This window comes from Diadema setosum, chromosome 20 (genome assembly GCF_964275005.1).
Source record: "Diadema setosum chromosome 20, eeDiaSeto1, whole genome shotgun sequence".
Lineage (NCBI taxonomy): Eukaryota > Metazoa > Echinodermata > Echinoidea > Diadematoida > Diadematidae > Diadema > Diadema setosum.
This window is the reverse complement of record NC_092704.1, coordinates 24,047,078-24,061,403: the sequence shown is the minus strand read 5'-3', so window position 1 is coordinate 24,061,403 and position 14,326 is coordinate 24,047,078. Positions and strand designations below refer to the sequence as shown.

At 39.8% G+C, this 14,326-nt stretch overlaps 1 protein-coding gene across 2 annotated transcripts in view; it reads left to right on the top strand.

The window, feature by feature from the left end:
• Positions 1–14,326, top strand: part of LOC140243820 (uncharacterized) — a 61,429-nt gene that overhangs the window by 21,204 nt on the left and 25,899 nt on the right. For both annotated transcript variants that reach the window (XM_072323486.1, XM_072323487.1), the window contains exons 2-3: positions 10,707–11,068; positions 11,815–11,991. In XM_072323486.1, coding sequence (XP_072179587.1) covers positions 10,885–11,068; positions 11,815–11,991 — 361 coding nt within the window. In that variant the 5' untranslated portion in view covers positions 10,707–10,884. The remainder of the gene's footprint in view (positions 1–10,706; positions 11,069–11,814; positions 11,992–14,326) is intronic.

Below are 14,326 nucleotides of genomic sequence, written 5' to 3'. Positions count from 1 at the left end.
AATAAAGAAAGGAGTTTTCTCATCCGGGTTTTCAGGGAAAAGTAAAGAAGGAGGTCCTTACTATGTGATGTCTTATGACTGTTTTTGTGTTCTGTGTATCATTCCAGCTGTAACAGGCTGATGTTAATGCAGTGTATAGAACATTTCTGGGGATTTCAGTGTTCCAAGGGGATGTGCGCCTGCTTGACATTGCAGCTGTCTTTCAATCAATAAATCTTGGGGTCAGAGGTCGTCTGAAACCAGATGAAATGTTGTGTGTTATTTTGCAGTTACCTCTGTCCAGATGTAAAGCAGTCTTGTCTCCTGGGTAGGACATAATATTGTAAGATGATGGCCATATTTGTGTGAGAAAGTCAAGACTCAAGGCGCATTCCTCTTCACTGGTCAGAGAGAGCAGGGTACAAACCAGCTGGCTGGGCCCATCTTGTGCATCTATTGAAATAACCATGGATTTGATGAATATTGACCAATTGTGGTTCGTTATGTGCTGCTAGCAATTGTCAGCAAAGGTTATGAACCAATGCAGTTCCATGACATTTACTCCTGCGACAATTGTTCCAATGAAATATACTGCATGCTAAGCCAAATATAAATTTTACCCACAAACATAACCATAACCATAACCATAACCCTAACCCTAATCCTAATCCTCACATCAAACTAAACCTAAAACCTTATCACAACCCTAACCCTAGCCCTAAGTATTTGGAGAAAATAAGACTGGAGCAGTTGTCGCAGGAGCAAATGTTGTGTCAGTGAACTATGCGTATCATGCCGGATGATGGAAGAGGTGCAGCTTCAACATGCATTGATGGTATTACCCCTCCCTCAATCCCTGGGTGTCCTTGGTGTCTTCACACCACCTTCTTCATGTGCACCATCTCTCTTCCAAAGGGAGCAGTCCTTTGCTGGCTGCTCCTTCAACTGGTGTCCAAACAAAATTGCTTCCCATTACTTGCAGGGGAAAATGCTGGAGAGGTATTGCCATGGTGAACAAGGCTTGAACTTGCAGCCTTTTCCTCTCCTCCACACTCTAGTCAATCATCCGCAGAAGCATAGACCCCATTTGCTTAGTTTATAGGTACGATTGATTTCAGCTGGAATGATTGATTTTGACAAGACTGCCTTCATGCTGCAGGGAAGGCTCGAAGTGCCCGGGGATTGATTGGGGAAGCATGCCATATGTTCCAAAGTCCCGTTTGTCTGAAGATTACTCTGAGAGTATTGGTGGAGGATATGAGCATGTTACTCTCAGATTGAGTGCCATACTTGGGTGTTAGTCCCAATGGCTATGTGTCTGCAACCATCTTTACCTCTGTTGCTATGGCAACAGAAACTGTCCAGGACCGCATCTTGCTCTGTGCATGAGCAACAATGGATTGGATAGGGGAAGTCCATTTGCCTGGCAGTTTTCTTGTAAGGTTAGCTTGCCCCATAATCAGTCTAGTATGAATAGTGTAGGTTAGTTAGTCTTTAGTCATATCAGTGTGAATGGGTGTTATCATATCAGTGTGAATGTGTGTTATCATATCAGTGTGAATGGGGTCTGTTTCACACATATTGCACAGTATACTGATAGTGACCATCATTGCAGCATACTGTGCAGTGTACAATATGTATGTCTGCTGCAGAGATAGAAATTTCATGGAACTGATGAAACTGAAAGTTGATTGAGATGGGGATGTCTGACCTTAGGAACAAAAAGAAAGCAAAACTTGTCACTGTATACTCCGTTGTAATCTGACTCGATTCTCCTCTATCGCAACTATGGAAAGTGAATACAACACAAAACAACAAGCTCCAGCTCACCCGCAGAGACGTCTGTGGGGGGGGGGGGCATGCAATGTTATGTATGGCACGAGTAGTGAGGAAAGTAAAAGAGCGACAACTTTCAGAGAAACTACTACTGCACTCTGTACATGTACAGTATGTGTTGTACATTACATACTTACAATTTGTACATTCCCGACACATGGGTAGCATAGTTACAGCATATAAAAACATAATAATGGGGCCAGCTAGGATTTGTAATGAGAGCTTATTTTGAAGTGCCATCATTGTTGAAAAAAAAAATCACCCAATGACAACGAACACACTAAATAAAATGCACATAAGAACAAGAAGAATCTCCTTGTAGATTTCAGCTCCTTCTTTCACACCGAGCCAAAAGGAGGAAGTGTATAATGTGCAGTATGTAAGTAGTTTGGAGAATGACCCAATATTTTACACAGAAGTACTACAGCGTACCTGACTTGAAACAAGTCCCATGTTGCTGTAAGTCCATGTTTGCACTCTTTTTCATACAAAGTTTGAAGGTCTTTACAGGGGAGTGCTGTGTAATCAGGCATTTCAAACAAGGATATAATAACGGGTTGTATTATCTATTTTAGCCCTCTTGTTTGTGGCTAATGATAACCATATATAATAGATTACATATATCAAAACATGCATAGGTTGTGAAGGCAAGTACAGTCAGATTGCAGTCCATTAATCATCTTTCAAATTGAGCTACATATGTACATACATACTTTTACACATAAAGCATTGTAGCTGGTCAAGTTGCACGGAGACTCCAACATACAAAGTGTACAATGATCACTGTATTTGCAATGATTTTTACTGTGTAGACAGTCAACATCCAGCATTCATCACAAGTCATTGCAATCTACGTTATCTTATGTATGTTTTATATGTTTGTGTACAAGTACATGTATGTGTGTAATTCCAAGACAGATAACAAAGAACTTTATAGCTCTATGTTATTCAATTTTGTTGAGACAAGTATACACAAAAGCTACTGAACTCGACAGTATTCAGCATGGAGCCGACCTAATACAGTAGATCTTTACCTTCAGAATAGTCTGTGGGTACTTGGACCTAACAAGGAATTAAATAGCAGCAAGTGATCAAGTGGTTTGCCTTGATTGAGTACTAGTATTAGACATTATTTTACTGCCGACAGCTCTGTATGCGCTTCATGCAGAACCTATTCCATCTCGTAGTAATTGTAAATTCATAATCCTGTAGATAATACAACATGGTATAGCATCCTCTGTGGTCCACATCCAGGTTAATGAATGTAATTCAAGCACTTTATACACCATATTGAAAGTGAGTCTAATTTTGTGCAAAACAGGATTTCTCGACAATTTCACGAATGGTTAAATTTGCAATCGTGGAGTACAGCAATTTACGGACAAATGTACAGGATAAGAGTTAATATTTTTGTATGTTAATGTGCAAATAGCAAATTCAAGCCTCACAAAATACATGGCGTATACAGTATTCAATTCAGGAATTTTCAGTATTATTAAACATACAGTTCGACCTCGATTATCCGGCCTCCGTTTATCCCGAAATCTCTATTATCTGGATGCGTTCACACAGTGAAGGACTTTTTTTTTTTCATCCAAAAATTGAGAAAAAACAGTGACTTTAGCATCTTTTCATGGATCTATTTCACTAATTTCATAAGACGTGCATGAGAGGTTTCTCAATATCTAAAGAGGTAAAACATGTGTGATTTTCACAATATACTTTATTTTTGTGAAGAAGGGACTACAATTCTGCGCAGGCTAGCGTAGATTACACCACCGCTGCGGGGTACGCTACCTAGCTGCCAGTGCACTAGTGGGACGGCAGCTTGGACGGCAGCTATATACATTAAAATTGTGTCTCCCATATCCGGCCAGTTCACTTATCCGGATGAGCGCCGGTCCCGACATGGCCGGATAATCGAGGTCGAACTGTAAATTATTTTACCTTGTTCGGTAATCAGGTATATATGTAGAAATGAGCCTCCTGATTTCAACAATGTACATTTTTTATACACATTGATAGTAATCAGTAAAAGGTAGAAGAAAAAAAAAATCTTCATTTGTGGTACATTTCATTGCAGGTTTATGATTTGAATGATCTGTGATATTGACATCTCACAAAAGATATTGAAACACAAAACTATGCATTGTGTACTAATTTCATAGTCCAAGGTGGGAAATAATCAACCCTTCTCCTCTGGAAGGATAATACTTTAATATTTTCATTCCATCACTTTGCTCCTAATCATCAGTTCAGTCGTTCTTACTCTTGTACAAGTCCAATTTGTGAAATACAATTGTACGTGCAATTGGCATACACAGTAAATTTCTTTTCAGAAGTCTCGAAAGAGACTGCAGGTTGTGTGATGCATATTAATAGCTATTTTTGCTCATTTATGGATCATAGTCTCTTCCTTCGCCTTCCTCGTAGAATAGTATTTAAATTTCAAACAGGTACATTAAGTATTCATTTATGATGAAATTAACAATTCAAAAAATGCCTCCTGTATTAAAGACAAATATGCACTGTACAACTGTACGTAGTCTAAGACGTAAAATAACCAACCTTTGTCCTAATAAAGGATAATACTGATAGCTCATTCCATCTCTTTGCTTCTCAATCATGTGTTCTGTCATTCCTGACATTGTCTTGCAAGTCCCGTTTCACAAAATAAATGGCATGATTATATGCAGTAAATTATCTTTTCAAGTTGACTTGAGAGTGAAGGACATACAACTTGTAATTGTTTGAACCTTTGTACTCAACACACTGCTGAACCTTGAGCTCAGTCCGCAAAATATGTTTACGGAAGTTTGTATGAAACCTAAACCTATACAAATTATTTGGAATGAGTTGCTTGCAGTACATGAATGTCTGTGTTCATGGTGCGAGGAAGAGTGAAAGATTATTCTTCGAGGTTACCTTCGTGAAGTGCCTGTAAGATGCCATTTAATTGTTCCAAACGACTCATTTGAAGTTTAGCACTCCGGTTGGGATTTTCCATATTTTGTTTATCTTAGCATAATTATTTGATCCTTGTTATTCCCAGTCTCACGTGTCACATATACATGATGGGATACAAGGGATGATTATGATGTGATAGAATTCCTAAAGTTTGCTTTTTGTGTTGTCACATACACACAATATGAGAAATGTTTAGCAGTGCTTGAATTTTATTTTGCCCATTTTGCACCATGTACAGGATACCCAAATTCAAAGTGTGCCAAAAATAGTCTTATTTGACTGACTGACTGTGAAGTTATTAGATGAAACTTGTTATATCTTCACTTTGGCAAGAAGCATGATTATCTAGTAAGGGGTTGGTTAATGAAAACGAACATGTTCAGCTCTTGGAAAGAAAATAAAGGTAGCAATATTAATGATGATATTACATGAATTATATTTGTCAGTTTAGTGACAACTACAGAAAAAATTAAAGTAATGTAGACACTTTGTTGTTGTTGCTCTCCTTTACTTGAACGCTTTCCATTTGCAGATGGAAAAGCTTACATGGTATTTCCTGAACCTTTTCTGCATGTATGTACAGACAAAATGTCACCAACTGGACACTGCTTGCTTGATATCCCAGGGTTGGAGATTAGTTATATGGTTGGAGTTATAGGTTTGTTCTTGGTTTGCTATCAGACGGGGCCAAACTTATCGGCTAGTTAGTCATAGGACTGAGCAAACAAATGACACCCATTCGCATTCCGCAGGTGTGTGGCAGAACCCAGTACAGCGGAATGCAGACTGTAGTGTGCTATATGTACTGTATAATGCCAGGATAACTTGCACAGCAACTGATTATGATCTCTCAGCATTTCTATCCTGTGGTATGGTATGCCAAAATAAAGTGCATTTCCTTTGCACCACCTACATTTTTTTTTTTCTAACGAGTTATGTAGTTACCTGTAGCAGCAACAGGATGTCTCTGCTTACAACAATATTTACAATATAGGTTTGTTTTGTAGACATCGACAAATGACATGATGTAACAATATTTTTGTTTTGTATCAATGAGGCCATTGCAAACTAACATGAAGTCAGTTCAATTTTTTAAGGGGCATGACATTACATACTTATACATCTGTTCATGTTATCTTTGTGAGTAACTGTTTTTATTAATGGATGAGAAGGCAAACAAAAATGCATCGTGCATTAAGTGTTAGTGTGAAATGGACAGTTGTTAGTGTTTTGTTTTGTGTTGTGTTGTATTGTTTTTAAAGAAAAATCTGTTGGCAGTTACTGGTGCCTTACAAGTATTGGTTGTAATGCATGCATCTTCTGCTTCATAAAACACTTGATAAAGTGTGAAATATGTATACACTAACTACCTATGATATGCAATGATGCATTTCAATCAAGGAGATTACATGTATGTCGCTTTTAGTGAAACCTAAACACACATTAAGCTAACTTCATACCTAATTGTACATTAATTTTGCGTGCCTACCCTCATTTCCTTGTAAATCATGTGACACAGCAAATTGCAGTCATTAATGAACTTCTAAGCCCATAAAGTAACTTCCAGCTGGATGAAAATTTAAGGTGGGTGGACATGCATACTCATTTCTACTATATCAATATCGTACAAGTACTTGCTCAACAGGTAAAATTCTTACCCCCCCCCCAAAAAAAAAAGGAGAAAAAAAAAGAAGGATAAAACACATCCTGCCAACAAAAGAAACAGGCACCATTGCAAGTACGGTTGAATTCTCTTTTGATGTTGTTGCCATGAAATTGATTTGTTTTGTAAACGTATGAATTGAAATATAGCCTCTTCCGTGACAGTGGTAAATACACGCACATAGTTCGTATATAGTGATAGTGCAAAGCTCATGGAATGTGTATTCTTAACACATATGACAGAGCACAATGATGGAGTGATTTGTGGTTGGGATATTAATCAGAGGCTGCTTTTAGCAGTGGTTCTGGTTGGATCGATAAAAAAGGGGTCGTGATAGCTGATTATGTACATAACATTCCTGCCACTGTAATTACGTGGGGGGTCTGTCACTGCGGGTCCTGGCGGTTGGACCAGGAATGACGGAAATGACCGGTGGAGCTGGTTCCTCTAGTTCCTTCCTCTGGGTTGGTGCTACCGGCACTCAACGAACACATCCCTATTGTCCTCTGCGTATGCCCCTATACTCGTTACGACCGCATATAGACAAATGCCATTCCCTCCCTGCCACTGCAGCAGTTGACCCAGTCTTGTATACTTCCTTTTTTGCCAAAGTCAGTGTGGTCATACCCACCTTGGATTGCATCTGCCGCAAAAAGCTGGAAGACTGCCCCGTCGTACCTTGGAATCTCCGGCTGGATATTTTTTGGCCCAGGGCAGATGCGTGATGCGTACGAGAGCTGGCGAGGAGCAGAGAAGTCCTCATCACGCTGGTTTCGCGTCATTAAGTGCCCCAGCTGTGCGTACATAGCTCTTTGAGGAGTCTGTATAGTGGAAAGTATGTGAAGGGGGACGATTTCCATAGTTTTGATTCTCTCATGCCAACATTTGATCACCTATTACAGGTGTAAATCATACCAGGATATCCAAGGTAGGAAAGGTCCTCTCGGAGGATGAGAAAGGATGCAAAGAGATTGTCGCAGTCTTGTACATGTAGTTTCAATAACAGAGTGTGTGTGATACTTATAGATATTGACCATCGCTGTGAGTTCTAAGACGATGGGGTACAAATAATCTTTTGTCTCGTGGAGAAAAAAAAATTGTGAGGTATATGACGTTTCGCTCGCTACCGCTGAGCTTTGTCAGGTACAAGTCAGGTGTGTGTGATGTTGCCTTTTTTTTAAATAGTAGGGGGGGGGGTGCTGGGGAGACGTACATTAATCAATGGAATTCCAGTTTAGGAGCTGCTGTGGCCCAGTGAATAAGTACACAAACTGTCAGTCGTGAGGTCACTGGTTCAAGTCCCCTGGCAGCGCCAGTTGTGCCCCTCAGCTTAGGACCTTATGCTTGTTTCCTAGTCCTTCTGAGGGGATGCAGAGCCATCACTCTTGTGGTTGCTTGCTGACAAATGTACAGTTTGTATCTAATCATTCATTGCTGCATTATCAACCTTGTAAAACAAATCATTTAAGATTCAACTTGGGTTTCTACATTTATATCAAATCATTCAAGTTATACCCAGAAACTGATACTTGGCTTTTATGCATCCTGTGTATATTAGAGTGCCTGTAAGCTCTTTAAAGCCCCAGTCACATACAATGTAGACATGCCTGATCACTCCGGATCTCATCCGGGGTGATCCGGGAGAGATCCATGTTGATGCCTTGGGCATCCTTGGACATCCGGGAGGCCAACACGGCAACTTTTGGAGTTCAAAAACATCTGGTGTCATCTGGGAACTGCTGTGTTGGCAGAGCAATCCGAGATGTGGCCACCACGTACCTGTCGTGTTGGTCTGTGTAAGCGCTGTTAAGATGCCGTGTTGTTCTGGCCTTGTCCGTGTAGCTACCGTGTGTAGGGTCATCAACGCTCGTCGATGCTCCATCCAGGACGAAACTATCCGGGAACTCCCTGGATCATCCTGTAGGTCCTTGATGATCTGTGTTTATATGTGACTAGGACTTAACCCTCTCTGTGCCAAGAGCTTTGGACAGTGTGTACAATGCTATGGGGGTTTCTGTGTTAGCCGGCACTCAAAGCACAAAAAGGCTTTGATAATGACACAATAAAACTGCCAGCGATGAGAAGATTGTAGACCTTTCTTTGCAGTATTCAAAGCAAGACGATGACCTTGTGTCACTGTGGATATTACCTTCTGTGTTAACCTATTATTCTCCCAGACGTTATTTGCTATCAATACAATTTATGTATGCAATGGGAGATATTTACTTATAATTACACCTTGTAGATATACTGTACTCTTTGTGACTGGGATCTGTTTGTGTAACAGTTGACCTTTGCTCCAATACTGTTTCAGGCTCACAGTATGATAACTGAATGTGGCAGTCTGTTTGCATAATTATGTTATGTCAATGTGTTCTTGGAATACTAAAAGGAATTGTCAATGCACATTTGAAATGATTATGAACACATAACAATGGATCATGCATTGTACACATGTTTGTATTCATATTTTACAGGGATATGGACTTTGCATGTTGATGTGCTGTTGATATCCTGTTTCTCATTCATACAGTGTACATTGTGTCTTTGTTGCCTGGTATACACATCACAAAGTATGTCAGATTTATCATCGTGCATGTTGTGGGTGGGCCAAGATAATTCGTGAATGTCAATTTATAACCATTGAAAGTGTTTAGTGGCAGCTATGCAATAGCGTATTTGCCGCATACCAGATAGCACAAGCAATACAGCGAGGGGTTCTTGAGTGGACATCGTACTAGATTGAAATACTGCAATCATAAAGTAGAGATAGCATCGAAGTGGCTGTACAGTGCTCCAAAGCCTCAGGGATGTAACATGCATTGTCACAAAGCCATACGACTGGGCACCAGTGAGTGCGATACGACACTTCCTGGTTGTGTTGGGTCATTGGTTGGTTTTTTGTTTGTTTTCGGCAGCTAGCTAGTGCAGCTGGTATGTGCATTGCCGAGTTTCCTTCTTAAGAGCACAGACGATGAACTTTACATTGCAATAGTACAGAGAAAGGTTTATAGTGCAGCTCATGATATACGACAAACTCGAGTCTCTTCAAACTGATAGTAGTAATTCATAGGCTTGTAATGTCACTTGTCTTACAACTGTCTGTAAAGTTCTGAAGTGGAGAGAAAGTCATACTAGGGTTCTTTAGGTCTGTCTTCATCAGACTGAAGTTTCAATATAGTGCGCTATTTTGTGGTTAGGAAATGAGCCCAATGTCAACCCGCTATTTGTGCAGTGAAGACGCATATAGTGCACTCTGTTTTGGGGAAAATTTTCCCAAAAATCTTGGTGTAGTTTGTGAAATAGCATGCAAATTTGTGAATTAGCACATTATTTCGGTTGGGTATCCATCACCCCGAAATTTTCTTGATCCCATCATGCGAACCTCGCACCTGAGCCCACACACAGAACTTAACGTTGAGTTCTGTGGCTGAGTGAGCCGAGTAAGATGCAAAGTGCGCGTGCATCAACTTCGGACTGATTTCTCAAGCGGACTGTTTTTTGAGTTGAAGAAGATGCACATTTGTGATATTGGACTATTATCCTTAATGGCAACACTGTCTTGATTTCTACTCACCATCTGTAAGCTGTTTTGTAATCCATAATCCCCCCCCCCCCACATTAACTCTTCAGGCCATTTCTAGTATATGCTGCAACTACACTGCAAAGACACATTATTTAGCATGTTGTTGTCTGTTTTCTGTTTGTGTTCTTTGAATAAAAAAATCAGACCTTATGTGTAGACTGATAATCTGAATCCATCTCAGCCCAATTGGCTTTTGTTTCTGTTGTTCATTTTCCATTTGTTTGAATCTTTGTTTTAGGTTTAACAACATTCTGTAAGGTATCAGTGCTAAGCACCTGCACTCTTGTTTAGTGCTCAATTGAATAGGGGTCACTTTCCTTTTCATTATCAGAATCAATTCATATGATATCAGTGAATCTTCAAGCACAGTATTTCTGTGACTCATTTTGAATGTGCCATGCAGATCTGCAAGATAGCAGTCATACGACATTGATTCGAAGGACTTACTGTAGTGAGAGTAGTAAATCATCCTTGCTTCAAATTCATGTATGTTTTGTGTACTTAATAGTATAAATACCAGTTGGAATAATTGACTTCAATGCCTCTGAGTAACACCACAGGAAAGTTGGTGTGATAGGAGCGTATCATCAGCATCTGCGTTGCCATGGCGTTGGGGACATGTGGTTCTCAATCGTCCGTTAAACTGTCACACGTGTGTTTTCTTCCTGTATGCAGATAATTCATCCTGGATGCTGAGTGGAGTCTCGTCTTCAGTTTGAAGGAAGCAGCCTGCAGGAGAGCGAGAGAGACAAGAGGGACGGAGATAGAAAGACGACGACGGAACCTGGAGAAAGCAGAAGAGAGCGTGAGCGAGTGAGAGAGGAACTGATCAGCCGGTCAACGTCCTCCCACAATGCCCCCACCACCCCCACCCCCGCCGGGGCCGCCTCCCCCGCCCACACTGAGCCAGGCCAACACCACCCCGCCCAAGCTCTCCAAGAATGAGGCGAAGGGCAGGGGGGCGTTGCTGACTGACATCCACAAGGGCATGAAGCTGAAGAAGACCGTCACGAACGACCGCAGTACTCCACAATTGGGTAAACGTGATGCAGCCCACCTGTAGAACATGTCCATAGTTTTCAAGCATTCAGGGGTAGGGGCAACATTGGGTAGGGGCAACATTGGTCACAGAGTAAACTGGATAATGATCTTCGTGATATAGTCCCCTCATGAAAAGAGACATGACATTTTACATGTACAAGGAAAGAGTAATTTTAATGAAACTATTGATTCTTGAGGCACCTGTAATCACTCTGCTCAGCTGCTTTATTAAAACATGTTTTCATTCATTTGCTTGATGCTGAGTTCTATATGCAAATGCTATTTGAGGTCTTATAGGTCATGAGCATGGGTAACTTTTCCGATCTGATTTCTTCGTGAATGCTCTCTTTTCTGGCTTCTAGTTTTATCATACTCAGATACACATGGAACCATATGCTGTTACTGATTTAAGTGTTGAAAACTCTTGGACCTCAGTTTAAAATGAAATATAGTAATTACTTTTTACTTTGCGCTCAGCATTTCATACCAACTTCTGTCAAACCGTGTATCTAATACAAAACAAGCAAACAGCAAACAACATGTCAGTCACATTGAACATTTGGAATACATGAAAGGGCCATATTTCTTGTAGAACAGGGAAAATATGACATTGACTTTTAGATACAGCAAAAGATATGAAAATATGTTCCGGTTGATGTTGCTCTGATCACATGAAATCCAACTGAATTTTTGTGAAGATTCCTTCATTTCTTGCTTCCTTTCTGTTGATTCTTTGCTCTAGGTCCATCAAAGCCTAGTGGAGGAGGAGGAGGAGGAGGAGGAGGAGGAGGACGAGGGGGTGGAGGAGGAGGAGGAGGAGGAGGAGGATTTGGTGGAGGAGGCGGAGGAGGATTAGGAGGCCTTTTTGCAGGTGGGATGCCCAAACTAAAGTCAACTGGAATGAGGCCGGGAAGTGGAGGTGAGTATTTGTAGGTATTTTTTTTTTAAGTCTTGTGAGGAGTAGTAGTAGTAGAAGTAGTGGTAGTAGTAGTAGTAGTAGTAGTAGTAGTAGTAGTAGTAGTAGTAGTAGTAGTAGTAGTAGTAGTAGTAGTAGTAGTAGTAGTAGTAGTAGTGGTAGTAGTAGTAATTGGAATAGTAGTAATAATAATAGTAGTAGTAGTAGTAGTAGGAGGAGGAGGAGGAGGAGGAGTAGTAATAGTAGTAGTATTGATTTTTTTTTTTTCAAAAGTATCATTCCTGCATGTTCAATTTCCATAATTTATTTTGGTTGGTGTGGAATCTCCAATTTTGATGAGTTACAGCATGTAGAAACAAGGGCACAAGGTACTTTATTGTCTTGAAAATGAATACAGGAATTTGCCTAGGCACTGAATGATGCCCGATTTAGTGCCCATAATGTCATTTGCAAGCTGACAGTCTCATATATTCTTTGGTTGGGGAAAAAAACAAACAAACAAACAAACAAACCTTATCAGATGAGTCTTGAGAGATTTTGTGAGGCACGGTCGCATATCATGGAACACACATAAGGTTCATAAAGAAGAAGTGACGTGATCGTTTGCATATATTGATAGTGCAATAAATATAGACATGTACACTTTCTGTAGTCATCGTCCCTATAACATGAGTGAATGAAAAGGCTGTTGGGGGTTATGTATGAGGGAAATACTGCAGACCGATGTCAAAGAGAGATGTATGTTTCAGTTGCATGGCCCAGGTTTCTGAAATTATAAATCAATGTGGCTAATATTTTGGTCTGTACTTCCTGATCCAAGCAAACATTGCACTTTTTTCTTTTTGTTTTGTTAAACACAGAGATAAGAGAAGTTAAATGAGAAAGAATCTTTGTGCTGTGTTTCTTTCAGTTTTCCTTCAGATCCAGAGTTGTTTACATTGTCAGTCCAGGGCCTCTGATTAAAGTTTTGTCTTGTTTGATTATCAAGTTTGCCATCACATTTACGATCTTATGGGCATTACAAAAAGTTGATCATTTGCTTTTAACATGAAATAACATTTGTTGGGTCAGGTTTTTTTTTCACATTTGGTAGTATTTTAAAAGAAACATTAATGACTCTTTTATGGCTATGAGAGTTATGTATTTGTTTTGTTTTTTGTTTTGTTTTGTTTTGTTTTTTTGCAAGTGATTTACAAATTTCCCTTCATCGACACAAAATTATTCAGTATCGAAGTAGTAGCCATGATAGAAAACACATGGGCATACATACTTGGGTTGGATATGCCCATGATTTTTTATCATGGCTGCTACTGCTACAACACTGAATAATCCGAGCTTATTCATGTCGATGAAGGGTAAATTGTCAATCAATTGCAATAAAAACAACCCAACGCAAGAATTCATTAATTCTAATAGATTTAAGCTTGTCTTCATTATAGAGAGGGAAGTCAGTTCCTCTCAAAGCAAACCAATGGGAAGAACATTCATGGCCATTTGGTGTCCAAGTATATGATGGGAACATCACAAGGAGTGTCTCAGTTTTTGATAAAACGGCTGCCATGTGATACTGTACAAACTCATTTACGGAAGTTTGGATGGTTAGAAATCTGCCAGTGCACGCATGGTTGAACAGAATTTGTTATTCCAACAGTGATATTGTAGTTGAGAGCTCATTTTCAGTAAAGATACAAAAAGCCAAGGGTTGTGACATACTGCATTGTCTTAACATTTGCTGAAAGGTATTTGTTTCTTCTCCCCCCCCCCTTTTTTTTTCCTGTCTCAACAGAGAGTGGCAAAGGTAAACCTCAAAACAAATAAGTCCAAGTTTTGTCGCATCAGGGAACACTTTTTTTCTAGGGGAAAAGATGGAATTATGCTTAATCAAATAAGAAAAGGCGTATGTTATTCACATGTATGCTTTGTAGAGCTTAGAGAGGTCGGGGAAATCCCGGAGTGGTGTTACATTCATGCACGAAATGTGAATGCTAACCAGAATGGGCTATCAATTGTGTCTTTGCTTTATTTGCCTATTATATACTTTGCACCGACACTAGCAAGCTGACTGAAAAGAGTTGAAAGTCCAACCTTGTGTCGCTTGCTCTCCTTTTCAAAGTCTGTTAAATAGACAGGCAATTTTTTTCTAGACGGAACTTGTTATATTGCAATAGATAGCAATGAACATAACAATAAATCTTGCCTGTGAACAGTCCTGTACATGTTCATAGGGAGTTTATGTGTGACATGTTAAACAGCAGAGTAGTAAATTGCATCAACTATTGTATGAAACCTGTACTTTGTGAAAAAGATGAAATGTTTGGACCACGCTGTCACTTATATA